Source organism: Scyliorhinus torazame, chromosome 10 (genome assembly GCF_047496885.1).
Source record: "Scyliorhinus torazame isolate Kashiwa2021f chromosome 10, sScyTor2.1, whole genome shotgun sequence".
Classification (NCBI taxonomy): domain Eukaryota; kingdom Metazoa; phylum Chordata; class Chondrichthyes; order Carcharhiniformes; family Scyliorhinidae; genus Scyliorhinus; species Scyliorhinus torazame.
Window position 1 is genome coordinate 155,029,396 of NC_092716.1, and position 21,034 is coordinate 155,050,429.

General features: G+C 38.8%; 1 protein-coding gene across 6 annotated transcripts in view; it reads left to right on the plus strand.

The window, feature by feature from the left end:
- Positions 1-20,177, plus strand: part of LOC140430984 (PHD finger protein 21A-like) — a 594,207-nt gene extending 574,030 nt beyond the window's left edge. For all 6 annotated transcript variants that reach the window (XM_072518844.1, XM_072518847.1, XM_072518843.1 and 3 more), the window contains one exon: positions 1,067-20,177. In XM_072518844.1, coding sequence (XP_072374945.1) covers positions 1,067-1,285 — 219 coding nt within the window. In that variant the 3' untranslated portion in view covers positions 1,286-20,177. The remainder of the gene's footprint in view (positions 1-1,066) is intronic.
- Positions 20,178-21,034: the final 857 nt, after the last annotated feature.

A 21,034-nucleotide genomic window follows, 5' to 3' on the forward strand; every position in this document is an offset into this window, starting at 1 on the left:
AGAGATTTATCCTGGGCATCTGGGTGTCCTGGGGCTGACATGGACAAGATGGACCGAATGGCCACCTCCTGTGCAAAACCCCCCAAAAACTGCCTGCAATCTACCGATGCCAATGTGGCACACCTGGGATGTTCCCGGTGAACCTCCAACTTTAAACCTTCCCTTGTTTACCAGTTGCTTTCAAACCCTTCTTTGATCTGGGGAAATGTTTCCCCCTTATTGAGACAGCTGCAGACTTGCTGTCTCCATCACAAAACTCAAGAGAGGTGTCACCCTTTGTTTAGTGATTTCCCACTTCTGACCTTATTAAATAAATATAGGTCACCCTTTGAATTGCAATTACTTTTAAATCCAACTTTTCAAAGCTTTCATTTGTCTTAACTTTCACAAAATTTCAATACCCAAACCAAAAGTTATATTCCTAAAACACATGAATCATGAAATTACATATTCATAAGGAGATTAAATCTTTAAATTCAGAAATGATTTGATTAAGCCTTTATCTCAGGGGAAAAGGATAACTTCAGCATCAAATGAGTATATATTCTCTCTAATACAGTCCCATTTTTTCAAGTTTGCATTTGTATTTTCGAGTACCACACAGCATCCTGATGGATTTACACTGAATTGTTCATATTACCCCAACATCCTTTCTATTGCATCAAGCCCAAACCGCACACCATTTTCTAACTGGTCTTTACATTCTATTCTTCTTGTCATAACCACAGTGTTCCAATAATTTTATGCCATATTGGCTTGTCATGCTGCTTCTAATGTTTTGTGAACCTTTACCCCAAATCCCCCTGCCCTTGTTTGATAGCCAGCTTCCTTCAAAGTATAATTATCACTTTTTAAAATCAAATGGACTGCCTCACATTTACTGCTAGTGAATTCCATCTGCCATAATCGGGGTTATTGCCAACGACTAATATGAGAGCTAACATGGTGTATTCTAAATCTGGGTAATGGAATTGAAAGATTGTATGGGGAATGGAAGTGGAATTCAATGTGATTTTCAGTAGAATCCACAAATGATTATACTAAAACAAACTTTTTTTTTCTTTAGAAATGTATGGAAACTAAGAACACGTTACTTGCCCGGCAAAAAGATATGCAGTCCTCGTTGGAAAAAGTGAAACGGCTTATCCACCTGATCCAGGGTATACAGCTCTCAAAAAATGCCACACTGACAGATGAGGCGATCAACAACCCCACAGACTGCATGAACTCCCCCACCACTGCCTCTTCACCAGTGAACTGTGACAGTAACTCAGAGACCAAGTAGCTGAAAGAAATGGCTGGATTCTCTAGAACTTGTAAACCTTTCTGGGAACAAAATTGTGACAGGCAGTTCCTGATTTGCCAATTTAAGGGGAATTCTGTGCTGGATTGTGTTCTTATAGATCCATATTGGGAGTACCAGCTGGGTAAGGACCAGCGTCAAGCCAAGTGAAAATACCAGTGTGTGCCTGCTGCCACCAGTTTGGTTTTAAGTTTGTCTACTCTTCAGGGAAATAGGTAGAAAACAACGGCAGAAACTTAGTGAGCTGTCCTGATCTTGAATTGCATTCTCACAATTCCCAAGTCCAGGATTAATTGCGCAGAATGGCAGACATTTAGACAATGCAACATGATGGAGAAAAAATTGTGTTGAATGCAAAGGGTCGGAGGCATGAGGACAGAGCGGTAGCAATCATTGACTGACTGAAGTCGTGAAGGTTGAATCAAAAGTACAGACAGAGAGAGGTACATTGTGTAATGAACACAGCACAAAGTACAGAGATTTTCCTCTTATTTTAATTACAAAAAACAGAAATGTAGGTTTACTATTGGGATTGGTAGGCGGTGGCACCAAAACCTTGCATGGCTTATGATGAAGAGTATTTCTTTTTTAATTTCAAAGAAGTAATGTGCTTGTTCATTGTGCAAGTAAGTTTTTCAGTGTCTTGGGCACTGGAAAGACACAAGAAGGACAGACTGAATTTGTCCTGAGATTTTTGGGTTTTTAAAGCTTAGGGAAATATTCAGGTCTTCCTAGTGTTACAGAAATTAGATCAAGTAAACTGTTGAGTGCTTTTATTTCCTAACGAGGTGATTTATAGAAAACTAAAGTGTTAGAAATTGAGCAGATTCTGTACATATGAATATATATATATATATATATACACATATATATTAAAACAAATCTGTGTATATATAAAAAGAAAAAAAACACAAATCTGTTATCGTCTGAACTGCCAAATGCTTCTATATTGAACCTGCAGGGAACGATCTTCAGTTTACTGGGGAATATACTGGAACAGTTTTACAGTTCTTACTATTTCCATCTTTTTGAAAAGTGGATTGAAGGTCACAGGTAACAAGATCAGTTAATAAAACGGTCATAGGTCATCAGTTGTGTAAAGAATGCAAAAGTCTGTTGTCTGTTGTGCAAGTACAGCCAGAATGGAAATTTATATTATCTTTGCATTAATATTTAATGTTGGTTGTACTTATCTCACATATCAGGGTGTGCTTGCCTTTACATTTGGCACCAGGTGAAAATTTCAGCAATTTATACTTACATTTGTAATTATTAGCCAAACAATGTGCAGATGGAAGAGACTATTAATAATGAGTTTCTCCTAAATCAGTTATGCGGAGAATTCACTTTTCCTTATTGATGCCTGCCCAACCTGACAATGGTACATATACAGAAAAGGGTTGCGGCAAGGGCATGGGGATAGGGAGGGATTCGCCTAGAAACAGTCACAATATTCTGTTGTTATTTAGTGATGGTCTTTTACAATGTTTTTAACCCAATTCTGGAACATAACTCTCATTAAAGATATTTTTAATAGAACTGATATTCAGCACAAGTGATTAAAAAAAAAAACACCAGGCTAACAAGGAAAACTGTCTCAAAACCAAAAGATGAAAGTTTTTTCGAAGTTAGTTTGCAACCAAATAATCGCTGTTGAGGACTGAAATAATTTAAATAAATGAAAATGGTTGCAGAAATATTTCTGAATATATCCCAAAATCTTTCTGTTTTTCTTTATTCTCCAACCCCTTGATATTGGTACTTCCCTCACTCCCACATGCAAAAAGATACTCGCCCTCCTATTCTTCTCAGTCTGGACTCTTCCAGTTCCACCATCAAGATGCCTAGTTAAGTTGCAAGCTAGAAACTGATATTCAAATTAATGATTTGGTATGTGATGAATTTGTTTTAAAGTTGACTTTAAATATCTAGTAGTTGGTAACTGCAATGAGCTGATAAATATTTCCACTTCTGAGTTCGACCATAACATGTTGGTGTAGATGTTACTACCCTGCTGACCTTGATCTGAACTAATTATGGATGCATCATGATTCGCTCATCTCTAACCAGTTGCCAGAAAAAATATCAAGTAAGCCGTGTACCTTCCTTCCTATATTATAATCATTTTTAGTCCTCCTTCTGCATTATGATACCACTTTTTACAGCACAATTTTTGTATGTGTCAAATATATAGTAATAAATAGCTGGCCCTGAATTTAAGGCTATAAATTGATCAGCATGTTTTGCTAATGTTCACAAATCATATTTCATTAAAGTTATCTTCAGCAACCACTCGAGTCAATAGCTTTTGCAGCTCATTGTCAGCTCTCCACCACCTATTAATTTAAGTTGTCATTGTTGATCATTGAAGTAAACTAACTTCGTAGTTATATATTCAGTTGGAGCACTTTGTAGAAGCCTTCTAGAGACTTGTTTGGTAAACCCAGTGTTCAAGAACCACACAGATCAGAGGTCTATGCTGAGTTAGCTGAATGGTGCTGGAGAAAACAGCTGTTGAAGATTGTGCTATGGTACGTGCCTCTAACGGAGGGGAAATCAGCTAAAATACCTACCTTTTAATCACCAGTGCTTTCTCCTGGAAAGCATAATGGTGCAGGCATTAGGAACCTACAGACTATGGCTTGACTACAATTTCCTCCATAGTCGTTCCCTGCCTACTCTAATGCATGCATCTTGCTTGTGCCAGTGGTGCCTAATGATACTGTATGGCAAGGAGTGGAGAGACGGTGTCAAATTGGAAAAGAAAAATCCTAATAATATTCAGATCAAAAGTAGCAGATAGCTGCATGTAAGGTCCCATATTGAAATTATTTTATTTCTGATAAATTTGTTTTGCTTTTGAGCAATGATATTTATTGAACATGTAAATATGATAACTCTCAGTTTCAATTTGATCATGCAAATATGATGACTCCCAGTTATTACAATTTGGACATACTTAAGGACAGTTTCTGTAGGTGAACCTGCATTTGCTATGAAATGAAACTCAATCTGATACAACAGCAACAACTTACATTAACATATGGGAAATAGGGCAAATAATCCATCTTCTCCCTCTCTAACACCCACCTCCCCATGTTTTTACCTTGTTCCTGAATAACGCATAGCAATCCATTACACCTTGATTACTTGAGGCAGATGGTATCGGCAATATTCAATATTTTTCATGAGATTAAAGTATTGAATAAATAAGTTTATTCATGAACACTAATCTCATTACCATCATCTTTTGCCTTGCAGCAGCATACTTTTTGTCATATAATTTCTCCTATCTTCCTACCCTATCACAGAACATTATTTTTGTTCTTCCCTCCCTCCACCTTTTCCTGATTCTGCACTTGCTTAATACCTTTACATCTTTGATCAGTTCAGACGAACTTTCATCAACCTGAAAAGTGAGCTATTTCTATCTCTCGACAGTTGCCTGACCTGTTGAGTATTTCCAGTAATTTCTATCAATGAATTGAATTACCAACAGAAGCAAGCAGTGCAAATAAAACATTGAACAGGCCGATACAGTGCTTGAAATCTGGTAAAAGTTCACAATTAAACATACCATTTTTACAAGACCCTATGAAATCTTCCAGAAATTGAAATAAAAGGATTTTTAGAGAACTTATTAATCCAGTCTTTTCAGCAACAGTTGCATACTTTGAAAGGCTGTTCACTAGATTTAAACAGTTGATTAATCATACTTCTACAACCTACAGATAAAACTTGGGCGGGTTTTGCAGAGAACTGTAAACATATATCAACAAATGCTGTAAACACTCAGCAGGTCAGGCAATATCTGTGGAAATAGGAAGGTAGAATTAATGTTTCCAGAACCATGTTTTGTTTTACGGCAGAGACTACAAAACTGGGAGAGGAGAATGGAGGGCCTACAGGAAGTGAAATAGATTTACCTATCTAATAGTTGTGGAATCAGTTTAGTAGAAATCATTAGCAGTTTATTCCCAGAGGTAGAGTTAGAGGGGTCAAGGAAAGTAAAATATGAGTCAGAGATAGACCACATAGGGAAGGGAGGGTGGAATTTAGAGTCGCATAAATCCAGCTCAGCAAGAAGAAGAGGTCTTCATCTATGTACTGGAAAAAGACGTCAAGGAAGGAACCGGAGTAGGACTGGAGTGAAGAATGTTCAACATATCCTACAAAATGGCAGGTAGAGCTTGGATTGTAGGCTCCCATAGCAACATATTTTATTGGAGAAATTGAGTGGAGTTAAAGGAAAAAGTGTTCAGCATGCAAGAAGAGTCATTAAACTTGAAAAGTTAACTTCCTATCAATAGGCCACGTGCTCCCAGCATTTTCTGTTTTTATTTCAGATTTCCAGCTTCTATAATGCTTACTTTGTGCAATTCTGCATCTGAGTTTGGGCAGTTTGAGACAACTTCAACCCACAGTAGATATTTGGACACGTTCCCTCATGCCTTATTTGAAGCCCATCCAACTTCATTGATTTTTCAGAAACACCAGCCTTCTACTAGAAGACTATCCTGCTGGAATGGATGAAGTGGCATTGTCAATCAGTGCAAAAGCATGTCAAAATACTTTCTCCATTTCAAGCTTTTACTACAGCCATAAATAACACATCACTCACCCAAACAAATGTTGGCATTTAATGCAGATGTTGACTTTATCTTGAGTGTGGTGTTTAACACTATTTGGAAAGCAGCTGAAAAGAGAAATCATTTTATCTCATTAGTTACCCGCTTAGAAAAGGTTCCGTGAGTTCTGCTTGGGTGTTGTTGGTGGAAATTACGATTGTGTTTTAATTTGATATGCAAGCATGTTAGGATTCCTTTTCTGCCAACAGCAAAGGCGCATTCTACACAGCAATACTCCAGTGTAACAAAAATGCATTCTTTTTGAGTTTCACTGAAGTAAGGAATTGTGGTCAGATTATACAATAAGGATTGTCCCATAATAGGTAAAGGCTACAACTATGCAGTGCAATATAATGCGTCAGTATTCTTTGAGCATCACTGTGCCATGTTTTGTGACCATACATTACTGTACATGTAGAGAATCAGGTGCTTCTCCCTGAAATCATTCAACTGAATCAACAGAGAGCCAGTGTCCCTGTTCAACACCTTCATATGGACAGTAATCTGGACCGTATAGTGCTTTGTCTGCACATAATGGCGTCTTTCTTTTTAAATATGTTCTCAATATTAGGATGCAAGATTACTTGATTCGGGCTTTGCCTTTTGAATGGAATATGCAAATAACACTGCTATGCCACTAATCTGCACTAAAGCCAACCACCTCGTACCCTCCTCACCTGCCACTTCCCAAATAATGCATGAATATATTTAATTTATTGTCTAACAGGTCCATTGTGGATGATGTCCAACTTTTCCCAATCAGGTTTGTTTTCCCCCACCCACACAGTGACCAGGTTGCCTGCAGTTCACCCGTCTAGTTGACAGAGGTACAATATTCATCACACCCCAAATAAATATATCAATGTCATCTGCGTATGTCAACCCGCTACTGAAACATGATGGATCAATTTTTCCACCCAAATGGCATGACAGTAAACTCTCAACTCCGCACTGTATAGCAGACAAAATATAACTACTACATTTAGCAGTACCTACTAACAGTTTCTGAGCAATGAGAAACATTAGGTGGATAACACTCATTAGCTTCTCGATACATCATCTCTCTGGTCATTTTTTTTCTATTAGTACATAGAACCCTGTGATTTATTTTGGAGACCAGTACATCTGGGGATCTCCAGGGGCTCCTAGCTCCATAACACATCAGGTATAACATCTTTACTTCACTGCCCTTGTATCTCATCACAATGTGTGGCATGGGTAAATGCATCAACATACTATACTTGTATTAACTATCCATTAAATCAATACATAGAATCGACAGTACAGAAAGAAATCAATTGGCCCAGCTGGTCTGTGTAGATGTTTATGTTGCGCACAAGCCTCACTGAACTTTATCTAGTCATATTAATATAGCTCGCTGTTCTATTCCCTATTTTGTATCTGACTGGCTTCCCCTTAAATACATTTATGATGTTCACCTCATTTACTCCATGTGATGGTGCGCTCCACGTTCTAACTACTCTCCGGTGAAATAAATTTCTTCCTAATTGGATTTATTAGTGGCTATCCTATATCAATAACCCCTAGTTTTGGATTCCCTTTCAAATGGAATCATTTTCCAAATATCAACCCTATCAAACTCTTTCATAGAATTAGAACATAGAATTTACAGTGCTGAAGGTGGCCATTCGGTCCATCGAGTCTGCACCGGCCCTTGGAAAGAGCACCCCACTTAAGCCCCACACCTCCATCCTATCCCCCTAACCCAGTAACCCCACCTAACCTTTTTGGACACTAAGGGTAATTTAGCATGGCCAATCCACCTAACCTGCACATCATACTTTAAAAGATCACTCGCAGGCCACTACCTCCTCCCCATCCCAAAGCCCAAAGTTGTTTGAGTCTTTTTTGATAGTTACAATTCGTCAGTTCTAATGTCATTCATGTAAATCGTTTTTACGTATTCTCCAGCATTTGTATCCATTTTGTAATCTGAAGATCAGGATTGTGCCCAATACTGAGTAATAAAACAAGTCAAGATCAAACTATTTTACAGAGAACGTAACAAAATATTAATTTATCCAGTTAGCATTTTCGGTGTAGGGATTCTGCTGGATTAGTTTTGGTCATGAGTTTAAATCTCGGTCTGCAGGTAGCTGTCTTCTTCAGTGAATTAGGTACACTGCCATTTCTCAATTAGGGTAAAATATCAGCCATGTCCATGTTCCAGGTCTGCCGATTAAGTATCCTAACTAACCTACTGTTTTTTTTTTTTGTTCACAGTCTATGTGTCTAATTTTTTTTTTTTTTTTTTGAATGACACTCGTGTGGTAACTTAAAGAAGCCGACTTGTGTATGACCTGCGCAGGAGTCCCACAGTTTTGAAAGCATTGATCCCAGCCAAGAACTTTGCTACATTACATTTCTTCACCAATATATCTAAACCTGTAGCTTGGCCTGTTATTTGTCTCGTCTCAGCAGAACTTGCATGCTCTGGTGCATGACCTTTTCTGACGACCCTGCATACTGCTAACCTAGTCGGGTAGCTTTTCACCTAGGGCACATATCCAATATGTTCCAATCATCAGGAATTTTTCTTGTATGCTTCCTTAATTAACATTAACAGACTGTACATTCAATATCTGTTTAACAAATCAAATGTTGGGAGCCCCATTGATTCTCATGATATTGTATTATAATCAAATAATCATCTCTTAGTCCTTGGACTCCATTCCACATATACGTACTGTGTCCAATAGAAATCACTTCGCGAGCCACAAATCCACAGAATACTCTTTTAGCAAGATGCACTAATTGTAGTAGCAAACGCCTTTCATACACATACTTCAGGTGTATATGTACTTAAAAACATCTAACTCAGTTCAATAACCAAGAAAGTAAATCACCCACAATTAAAAAACACTCTGTCCACTTTTAGTAACATCATTTTACCAACAAATGCACCTGCAAACACTTTGCACATAACTATTGAGGTTATATACCCAGAGACAATGTGGAGCTGGATGTGGCTGGTGGCTAATTCTTTCATGGGACTGCTGGCAAGGGCAACATTTTGTTGTCCATCCATAATTTCCTTTGAGATGGTGAGACTCTTTCTTGAACCCTACCCATGTAAGAGCAATAGATGAAAAGTCTCTGGAAGGACCTTTTGCTGTGATAACCTCTACAATTAAGCAACCTGCTGATGGCTCTAATTAACTAGGAAAATGTAAAGAATCAATACTTTAATTAAGATTGCTTTTGAGGAAGGGAGTTAAAGAGGAACAAATCTATTTCAAATTAGTGATGTGTGCAGTGTTGGATAAATATTTCCTTTGTATTCCTTTCAATTCGGATGTATTTTGGAAGTTTCTCATATCATTCTAGTTTTTTAACAAGCAATGAATTATGCCCAGTGTCGAGCAGTAATCGGCTAGGAGGCATACTTTTGATGCCTCTTGAGTCTAATCTCTGACAATTAGCTGGAAGATTGCCCAATCACATTTAATAGAGGAGTCCATATAATTTTTCGGAGTGGGATTAATACAAAGCGCAAGAGATATGATTCTAAAGGTAGTCTCCTCTTTTCTGTGGTCAGATAACCTGCTGGCATTTACTGTCTGGCTCACACGTGAAAGATGCACATTTGCAGGTAGTCAGCAGGTGCCTAATGGACTGCATGTCTACCTGAGTCAGTGTCTTCCAAGAGAATGGGACAGGCTTGGGATGTTATATTGGGTTACAGTGAATGAAATGTGTACTTGGAACTCTCAATGCACATGCACAAGACTAAAAAATTATATTTACCCCACAAATGCTGTGGTGGTGTTGCATTTACGAGGTATAAATCTGAACCTGTCCATTTTACTGGAATCATTGCAAAGGATGACACGATAGTGATTCCTTTCCAGCATGCTGTCTCCAGAGCATTGAAAATGTAATCCTGTTAATGATTGTTGGAATTTTTTTTTAAATCCCATTCTTGTCCTTTTCTGGGTTTTTGTTTTAGAAAATACAATTAATCACAGAATACTACAGTGCAGAAGAAGCTCTTCGGCCCATTGAGTCTGCACCGACGCAAGAAAGGCCCTGACCTGCCCTAATCCCATTTGCCTGCACTTGTCCCATAGCCTTGAATGTTATGGTGTGCCAAGTACTTATCCAGGTACTTTTTAAAGGATGTGAGGCATCCCGCCTCTACCACCCTCCCAGGCAGTACATTCCAGACCATCACTCTTTGGGTAAAAAACTTTTTCCTCAAATTCCCCCTAAACCTCCCACCCCTCACTTGTGTCCCCTCATAACTGACCCTTCAACTAAGGGAAACTGCTGCTCCCTATCCACCCTGTCCATGCCCCTCATAACCTTGTACACCTTAATCAGGTCACCACTCAGTCTTCTCTGCTCCCAAGAACACAACCCAAGCCTATCCAACCTTTCTTAATAACTTAAATGTTCCATCCCAGGCAATATTCTGATGAATCTTCTCTGCACCCCCTCTGGTACAATTACATCCTTCCTATAATGTAGCAACCAGAATCGCACATAGGAATCCAACTGTGGCCTCATCAAAGTTCTATATAGCTCCATCATGACCTCCCAAATGCTTTGTAATCTATGCCCCGATTGATAAAAGTGTGTCCCATATGCCTTTTTCACCACCTTTATTAACCTGCCCTTCTGCCTTCAGAGATCAATGGACAAACACACCTAGGTCCCTTTGTTCTTCGGAACGTCCCAGTGTCAGACCTTTCATAGTATACTTCCTTGTTAAATTACTCCTTCCTAAGTGTATCACCTCATGTTTCTCAGGGTTAAATTCCATCTGCCACTTACCACCCATTTGACCATCCTGTAACCCAAGACACTCAACCTCACTGTTAACCACCGGGCAATCTTTGTGTCATCCACAAACTTACTGATCCTACCCTCCTCACATAATCAAGTTAGTTATATAAATGACAAACAATAGGGGCCCAGCACAGATCCCTGTGGTACACCACTGGTCACTGGCTTCCAGATACTAAAGCAGCTGTCTATCATCACCCTCTGTCTCCTACCGTAAAGACAATTATGAATTCACCTTATCAAATCACGCTGTAATCTTTGTGCATTTGCAGGTTTAATAAGCCTCCCATGTGGGACCTTGCCAAAGGCTTTGCTGAAATCCGAGTAAACTACATCAGCTGCACTACCCTCATCTGTACATTTGGTAACATGCTCAAAAAATTCAATCACATTTGTTAGGCATGATCTCCCTCTGACAAAGCCATGCTGACTATCCCTGACCAAACCTTGCCTCTCCAAGTGGAGATAGATTCACTCCTTCAGAATATTCTCCAGTAGTTACCCAACCACTCACTAGTCTGTAGTCCCCTGGCTTGTCTCTACAACCTTTCTTAAATAGTGGGACCACATTAGCTGTTTACTAGTCCTCTGCAACCTCCCCTGTGGCCAGAGAAGAATTAAACATTTGGGTCAGAGCCCCGGCAATCTCCTCCCTCACCTCCCACAGTAACCTGGGAAACAAGTCATCCGGACCTGGGGATTTGTCCACTTTTAAACCAGCCAATACCTTGTCAACCCCAATGACAATTTGCACAAGAACCTCACAATCTCTCTCCCCAAGTTCCATAACAACCTCCTCATTCTCTTGGGTGAAGACAGATGTGAAATATTCGTTCAACACCCTACCAATGTCCTTTGGCTCCACTCACAGATTTCCCCCTTGGTCATTAATGGGTCCTATCCTTTCCCTGGGTAGCCTCTTCCCATTGATATACTTCTAGAATATCTTGGGATTTTCCCTACTTCTACCAGCCAGAGCTTTCTCATATCCCCTCTTTCTATCTGTTTTATGATGCATAACATCACATTTGTGCCATCTCTAGCTCCGGCCCAAGCTCTAATCTGAACCCAAAACCGCTTTGAACCCAAAACAGGTGTTAACCAGGTTTGCAAACTTTTGTGCAAAACCAGTCAATTCCCTAACCTTGGCTCCAAGATGGTGTACCCAGCAGTTCAAGATTGGAAATTACTATAGCACACTCAGTAAATCAAGTCGATCAAGTTTGGAGTACTGTAGATTACTGATTGCAATTGACCAATCTCCAAACTAGCACATTAACGAGACCTAGAGGGATAGATTTGTAATGAGACTGGGATTTTTCTTCTCATATTCCAAGTAAATAGCCCAAACCACTTCTGCAGCAGGTAGAATAGTATTGGATGGACAAGTAGTGGAAAGCTTACTTGTGATTTGTGCTGTTGAGTTGTGTGCTTAGGCCAGGAGGAAAATAAGGTATAACATTGAATCAAGGTTAGTTAAATATAAAAATTATGCACAAAGCATTAACCTAGATTGGCAGCCAAAACCCATTGAGATTGTGAGTGAGCAGAGTAGTTCAGCATTGAGTCTGTTTCTCACTAGGAAACATGACTGTCAGTGATAAACGTTACAATGTCACTTAACTAAGAACTGCCCTGTGGTTCTTTAGAAGCTCTTAGGTTCCCTTTGCAACCCCCACCCTAATTCTCTTTCTTTATTCAGTAACACAGCCATGTTGTTCTTTATTGCTTTATGGCATATGTTTGCACAGAAAACAACTCTGAACATGCACATAGATTTCTAGCAAATTACTCACTTGCGTTCAGAGTCCATATTTTGATTACATTTTTCAGAGTTGGAAGTCAATATACTTTTTCTTGCAACAAAACAAATCTTGCAAAGTTAGCAAAAAGGAGTTTGTAAAGATAGATTTGCTTATGAATGTTCAAATTTGGAGATTTCCTTACTTGGTTTGAGAAACAACACAGATGTACATATGAACATCTCTACTTTCCTGTCTATCCTTTATAACGTTCAACACCTGCTCAATCATGAATCTCTCCAACTCCGCCTCAAATATATTCAATGACCCAGTCTCCACTGTTCTCTGGAGAAAAGAATTCCACAGACTAACGACCCCTTGAAAGAAAAGATGTCTCCTTATCTCCATCATAAATGGGAGCCTCCCAATTTGTAAACTGTATCCCCTATCCTCTAGTCTCTCCTGTAAGGGAGAACATTCTCTCAGCATCTGTCCTGTCAAGTCCCCTCAGGACCTTGTAATAACACTTTCATCCCAGGTGTCAGTAAAGTGAACCTTCTCTGAAATGCTAATACAATTATATCCCTCCTTCAATAAGGATTTGATTTGATTTATTGTCACATGTACCAAAGTACAGTGAAAAGTATTTTTCTGCGGTCAAGGGAACGTACACAGTATGTACATAGTAGACAAAAAGAATAATCACCATAGTACACTGGCAAATGGTACATCGACAGTGTTTAGTTACAGTGCTAAACAAGAGGCCAAACCGAGCAAATGCATGAGCAAGAGCAGCATAGGGCGTTGTGAATAGTGTTCTTACAGTGAACAGATCAGTCCGAGGGGGAGTCGTTGAGGAGTCTTGTAGCTGTGGGGAAGAAGCTGTTCCTATGTCTGGATGTGTGGGTCTTCAGACTTCTGTATCTTCTGCCTGATGGAAGACGGCATTGCCTGGGTGGTAAGGGTCTCTGATAATGCTGTCTGCCTTCCTGAAACAGCGGGAGGTGTACACAGTATCAATGTGAGGGTGGCAAGCTTGTGTGATGCGTTGGGCTGAGTTCGCCACACTCTGCAATACACAGGACAACAGAGCCCTGTAGAACTGTAGCAAAACTTTTCTACGTTTATATTCCATTCCCCTTGAAATAAACAACAAACTTCCATTTACTTTCCTAATTACTTCTGGTACCTGCAGACTGACTTGTGATTCATGTACCAGGGCACCCAGATCCCTTGGTACAGCAGAGTTCTGAAATCTCTCCACTTAAACAATATATTGCATTTTGATTCTTCCTGCCAAAGTATCTGTACTCTTAACTTCCAAAGAATTTTTGACCAGTCAAATGGGGATGAGCAGATGTAAATTTGTAGGATTGATCGAATATATCACATCAATTATAGCACTGCCATGTTAACGATTAACACTGTGACACAATGAATGTAAACCAAGTCAGCAAATTGAGGAAATCCAATCCAGAAGCAGATTAGAATGGGGGAGCCCACCAAGACTAGCTGGTGTTGGTTTATGCAGTGGCAATCACTTTTGGTGGGTAACTAATTGCAGAGAATTAGTTTGGGAATGCGGGTAAGGAGAAGTAATAGCAACGTAAGTATAGGAGCACCAAGAATGCCATATGGCCCTTTGAGTAATGAGATTAAGCTGTGTAAAATGAATATGCTCTTTATTTTCATGTTTTCGTGTCAAACACATCTTTCCAATTTATTTTGCTGTGGTGCCTGATCTATTTATCTGTCTTTTATTAAATCGTGCAGTTTAGTAGAACCAGCATTATATCAAATATGCAATCATGGTGTTGCCTGAACTTCTAGGCAGTTTCCTAGATCTGAATCATTGGACCCTGCTGCAAGGGAAAATATGTCTATTAATTCTTCCCACATGCTCCCAGTATGATTTTTGAAGGATGCTTATTTATTACTTTGAATATCATAAAGTAACAAGTATTCTCCACAAGTTTAACTACATGAACATTAAAAACCCTCTCTTTTTATGGCTATGATTGAGCTAAATATAACGAGTTCTGATATTTTATAAACTTACAAAAATGATCTCTTTCCCAAACTCGGAGTCTATTTTGAAGCTTGGTAATTGAGTCTTGCTGTAAGAAGTGTATGTGTAACATTCTTTTTAATCCGTGAAACCTAATTGATTTATTTGCACTGCAAATTGGTGAGTGCCATCTATAGAGGATTGCTACACCCATTAAGGGAGGTTTGCATAGCTACACCACTGCTCATTTAGCAGAAAAAGAGCTTGAGTTCACTGAATTTCGCTCTAGAGGAATCCCAAAAGCAGAAACTTCGTTTTTGATTGAATCATCTGTGAGAAGATCAAACTGGATTGGAGGGAGCTGTCTTTTGGCCAACTGGGGATTGTAAATGTTAATGGTGTTTTAATCACCCCTCGTAGATTATAGCCCACAGATTGGACTGTCTTGTCCTCCAGACTCTGAATCAACAGCATTTGATGGGAAGAGAGAAAAAATATGTATCTTGCTTTGTGTCAATTATCAGGCCAAATTATCATTTTATCCTTTTTCCTCTCTCCCTCACCTCTACAAAAAAGGGTGTGGTGTCTGGTGTATTTTCAAATCTTGTAGCTGAATGCTGGAAGCTGCTTCTAATAAAGTGTACAAGTCCACTGGAGCTGGCACTATACAGAACTGATGCTGCACTAATATTTACTGCATATCTTGCACATTTTTTCCTCCTCCTGCACTCCACATTTAGCAAAGCAAACTTGGTCCCAAACAAACTGTGAAATAAGCTGAAATATGCAAATCAATCTCTTCGCTCGTGATGGAATAGATGTCCTGACTACCACAATACGAGTCCATTACTTTTTTAAAAGATACTAAAAAGACCCATGAAGTCTGGATGTATTTGCATCCAGTTCATTAATTTTATTTTTAATTTTATAATCTGTGGACTATAATTTACATTGATTAATGCTTACAAATTAATTATTCATAATGCTGGTATTCAATTTTTTTTAAGGTTTAAAAAAGCATACGGGTAGAATACTACTTGACAGTTTTCAGCCTTTCAGAATTACCGAAGTATAAGTATTTTATAAATTGCATATACGCATTGTGTCATAAATTAATTTAAGTAGTAAAACTGTACCTGAGAATGACTTTTGCTATATCAATTTCAGAATATTTTTGGTGCAATCCATTTGTACCTGAATAGGGTAAACAACCTTGCTTTCTTTTTAAAATAAGTCTGGAACCACCAATTATCCCCCGATGCAAGTATTATAAAGTTGTAGTCTCTGAATGTGGGCTCAGTCAAGATTTGTGGAGATAAAATGAAGGATAATTATGACTTTTAAAGAAATAGCTATTTCCACAACCTCACCTCCCCCTGCCCCATCCACCCCAAATTCAGTCCCTATTGAGTTTGTTACCGGAATACTCCTGATCAGTATATCATTTAAAAATATTTTTTTAATTATTCATGATCTAAATCTTTCAAAATCTTGTCACAGTCAGAATGGCTTGCAACATTGATTCACTGTTGCTGACCTCTTCCTCTTAAGCACCCTTGTGCCCTCTTCATCTGTGTGCCATTTCCTATCTCGGAGGGTAAAGAGGCTTGTAATTCTCAACTCGCTTTGTTGCTCTTTGGCTGGCTCGGGAATACCCCAAGATTCACCTGTTAATAAAGAGTGAGACTTTGCCCTCATTCTCCTTCCTTAACAGCGTTATTAATTCTGTAATTCCAACACTACTTCCTGCTCTGTAGTGAAGCACATTGGAACAACAATACATGGCACAAATGGGCTGCTCAGATTTTTTACATTTCCAGACAGCTGCAATTACCCTACATTTGTGCTGGGTTATCACTGGGTGAGAGATTTAGTCAATATTCCAGAGGTTACTGATGGCATGTGATCTAAAGCTAATTGTCAAGAATGAACCAGGGAGTAGAGTGTAACATTTTCCCCATGACTAAATAAAGCATCAATCAGTAGAACTGTAGGCTGTGGACAATTTTACAGCAAACATTGCGGGCTGATCAAACGACTGAACTTCTGCCAGATCCTGCTCATGATGTTGTGAAAACCTGGAATGAATTTTACTGCCCTGGCTCCAAATGACCGTATGACAGAGTTTGATCCAACCTAAGGCAGATGCTTGGATCAAGGATCCTCTTTAGCTCAGGACTCTTCTTACCGTTGGCTGCAGGTATAGCTTTCAAAAACACTTACTAAAGACAACTTAACCAATCAATCATTGGTGCAACCCGTTATTTGGGTTGTCGTTCATTAAGAAATGTTCTCTGCTGATAAAAAGAACTCCCATCTACTATTGACTAATTAACTGGTGTCAACTTGTGTTACCATTCCTGTAGCCAAAAATGTTAATACACAAGATTTTCATAAAAACCTTATGGGCTGTATAGTGATCTTTTACTGGCAGAGAAGGCTTTAAAATCCGACACAAAAGCAGAATACAGCAGATGCTGGAAATCTGAAATAAAAGCAGAAAATGCTGGAAATACTCAACATCTGTGGAGAGAAAAACAGGAGTTAATGGTTCAGGTTGGTGATCCTTTCAGCAAAACTCAGTTCTGATGAAAGGTCACAGGCCTGAAATGTTAATTGTTTCTTTTTCCACAGATGGTACCAGACCTGCTGAGTATTTCCAGCCATTTCTGATTCCACTTTAAAATCTAGTGTTTTACAGGAGCTCCTTGCCCTACAGTAGCTCATAGTTAGCACGCTAAAATGTGACCCTGAATAAAAAAAATATCTTATTTACTTTTTATGTTTTTTGAGCTTGACAGGGTTGGAAATAATATTGCATTGAATCAAATTATCTGTGACAGAATCAACAGTATGCTAAAAGATGTGACTGCTCATTTTGGCACAGTGCCCCAGGTATCTTGTCACGTTTTCTTTTCTGCTTTTGCTGTTGGTCTTATTCCTTTAAACAGAAAGCAAGTAAGTAGCAGAAGTCTGAAGTTCTGTAAACTGGAATTGAGGTGAAACCAACATCAGTATTATATATCTGTTTACTGTAAGGAGAGTGAGGGAGAGAGAAAAGCAGAAGCTTTCTCAAAAGTGTAAAACTATGGTACATGATAATTTGCACAGACTCATTTTTTTCCAATTTAAATTATTTTGCCATCACTGGTATTTTTTCCTGTTCTTTGTGACTAGTAGGACAAAATTTAAAATAGACTTGTCTGTGAATATCCTGTTGTTGATTCCTGCTGCTTGAAACAGCCCTGCTAAAGATTCAGCCTGTACACCAAACCAGGCAAAATAAAAAGCATTGCAATTTGTATGAAAGGAAGAACTCGGTTTCAAAATTGCCGTTGCTGTTTTCGGAACCTGCCTTAAATGGTAAATGGTCTCTTGAAAGCTTAATTTCATTAATCACTAAGTTAAATCTGGAAATTATCAGGTCACTTGAGGTTACATTTTTCACCAATCCTTTTCCATTTTGTATATTTGGATTGAGTAGATGGGAGTAAATCATTCTCAGGACCTTATAGGGAAAATTCAAGTCTCAAGCCTGAAGAACAAGTAGATCGATACAAGATGACATGAGATGAATTATCTTTCTCCATCTCGCCAAAGTCAGCAACACTTTTTAAAAACTTTTCAGTTCTGTTTGCTGGTGGAAGTGCTGAATTAGATTAAAATTAGGAGTCCCATGGATACCTTGCGTACCTCACCCATGTGAGCATTTCTTGAGCCTGAATAATAAATATTGGCAGGATATTCATATGAATACAGAAGAAAGCCTATACACAGCCCAACACAGATATGCATACATCCAACATGTTTTCAAGAGAAAACATATACACCCAGAAACATGCACACCCTGACAAATATCAGTACACAAGAAAGTGCACAGATACACGAGAGCACGCATGCTGACAAGGGTACATGATAGAGCATGTGTATACAGATTTGCATAAAGTGTGCTCGCGGAGAAATGTACAAGAGTGCCAATGCCCTGACATGCAAACAAAAACATGCAATGAGAATGCACACGGACAGCACGGAAGCGATCCCCGCCCTGGGTCACTGTCCATGTGGAGTTTGTGCATTCTCCCTGTGTCTGCGTGGGTCTCACCCCCACAACCCAAAGATGTGCAGCGTAGGTGGATTGGCCACACTAAATTGCTCCTTAATTGGGAAAAAAATGAGAATGCATTAAGACCGGCACTCATACATACATACCTGCACAACAAAACACATTTTCCAGAAAGTTGTTACTACACAGCCAATGGAAACAGGGATCGCCACTCCTCCTTTCTCTTTCTATCCAAGGGTGAATTGTAATGTATCAGTTGCTATCCTGCACAAGTCACAGACACAACCTTGGACCTTCCCGCTGTTATGGACGGGTACCATTCTGAACAGTTCACTTGATTCCTGAGTGCTCGTGGTGGGGTTAGAGAAAGATGGGAACACTTTCTGTCCCAAGAGGTTGTAGGAACAAAAATGCCGATGTGGTGATTGCATGTGACCTGAGGTAATTATATCCTGCTTTTAAAAGAATCACCTATTGATAGTTTTTGTTGAGAACGTACCATAACCAACAGTGAATAACCAAAAAAGATGCCATATTCACATGGGATGACATGAATTGTGCTTTTTAAAAAAAGTTTTCACTGATCAATCTGCATCTTGTTGGTCAGTGTCTGTAATATCTCCTTCCTTCCTTGGCAAAAAAACCATCAGCTGAGTTAGAATTTAGTTATAAAGGGCCACAAATGGCAGCAGGAATCATTGTCAGCCTTTTTCACAGCCAGATATCCTTCAAGCAGTAGGTCGGAAAGTGTTGGTTCTGTTGGCTTATGGAGAGCAGTACAAAGTAACTAACTGTTTACCTTTGTTATTTTTAAAAAATAGACACTTTTACCTCATATGCACAGTACCTTTACTCTCCTATTATTGTCTTTATATAAAAGGTGGGGGGGGGGGGGGGGAGAACACAAAATGATACAGGAAAACAAAATTAGCAAAAATGCTTTTGAGATTATTTGGCTCATGCTTCCAGAATTAATGCAGATAATTAAGGAGGAAATGATACCATACTATATTATCAATCCATTTAGAAGGGCAAAAACAAACACTAGAACTGTTTGAATGTGCTGCAAATTATGTAAAATGTATAATAACACTGGTTTACCATCAGTGTTTATTGTAAGATAGTGGTGTTCAGCTTTTTGAAAATTGTATAGATTTTTTTCAAGTTGGTTTGATAGGAAAAAGCAAACCCAACAGACTTTTTTAATGTAATTGTTTTCTAATATTGTTTAAGATCCTGTGCAAAATGATTTTTATTTCTACACTTTCACACTGATTACTAGCAGTTTATGCCTCTTATTTACTCACTCTTCCCTTCTGTTTGAAAGCCATTGTGATTTTTAATTGGTGGTGTATCTAGATAATAGCTGTACTAAAAACAAAAAAGGACAAAAATTGAGATGCATCTGAAGCCTTTTGGATCAATTTGTATTTATTTTATTCTTTGCTAAGTAAAGATTGTACACATGATGCTTTTTGGACTGTTTTGACCATGTCTTTTTGTATGATGTAAGCCTGAACCAGCAGAAATATTTTTAGGATGACGTATTCTTTGTTTTTTCTTATTTTTCTTTTTTTTTCTCTGAGGAAATGGTGGCCAAAATAAATTTTACTGGAAATTACAACCCGACACCATTTGTGCTCCTTTGTATAACATTTTTGTGTTTGGGAAGATCTGTAATGTACAAATCAACAATTATTGCCTTCCCTGTTAATATGTGCCCAGTGAGGATATATCCCATGTTGCTACTGTACATGCCTAAATAGCAGTTAGTGTAGTACCCCGATAGCTGACTGGATTTTATTGTTTGTAGGCAAATTATGTAATCAATGCTAATTAGATTGAGTTTCTGTCAAACCGATGAAGATACTTTATATGGTGGTCTCCTGTGGAGTGCTGATGGTGAGTCAGATAATATATTCTCTGCGTTTTTCTTCATTGCTGCTTTTCTCTCCTGTTCTGACATTTTTTTTCTCCACTGATGGAAGAAAATTGGATAAAGACTTGAAAAGGAAAAAAAGTTGCAACGCTATGGAGAAAGCATTAAAGTAGCTTTAATTGAATAGTTCTATCAAAGAACTGGTACAGGCATGATGGGCTGCATGGCCGCCTGCAATGTTGTTCTTTGATTCTCTTTCCTGAGCAGCTTTTCCCCCGCTTGTTCTCATTTTCCCTTTTGTTGGGACATGATGCAGTAAGGAAAGAAGACACCCTTCGGAGAACAGTGGTTAGCACAGTAGCTTCACAGCACCAGGGTCCCAGGTTTGATTCCCGGCTTGGGTCACTGCAGAGTGCACATTCTCCCCATGCCTGCGTGGGTTTCCTCCCACAAGTCCCAAAAGACGTGGTTAGGTAATTTGGACATTCTGAATTCTCCCTCAGTGTACCCGAACTGGAGCCGGAATGTGGCAACTAGGATTTTCACAGTAACTTCATTGCAGTGTTAATATAAGCCTACTTGTGACAATAGTAAAGATTATT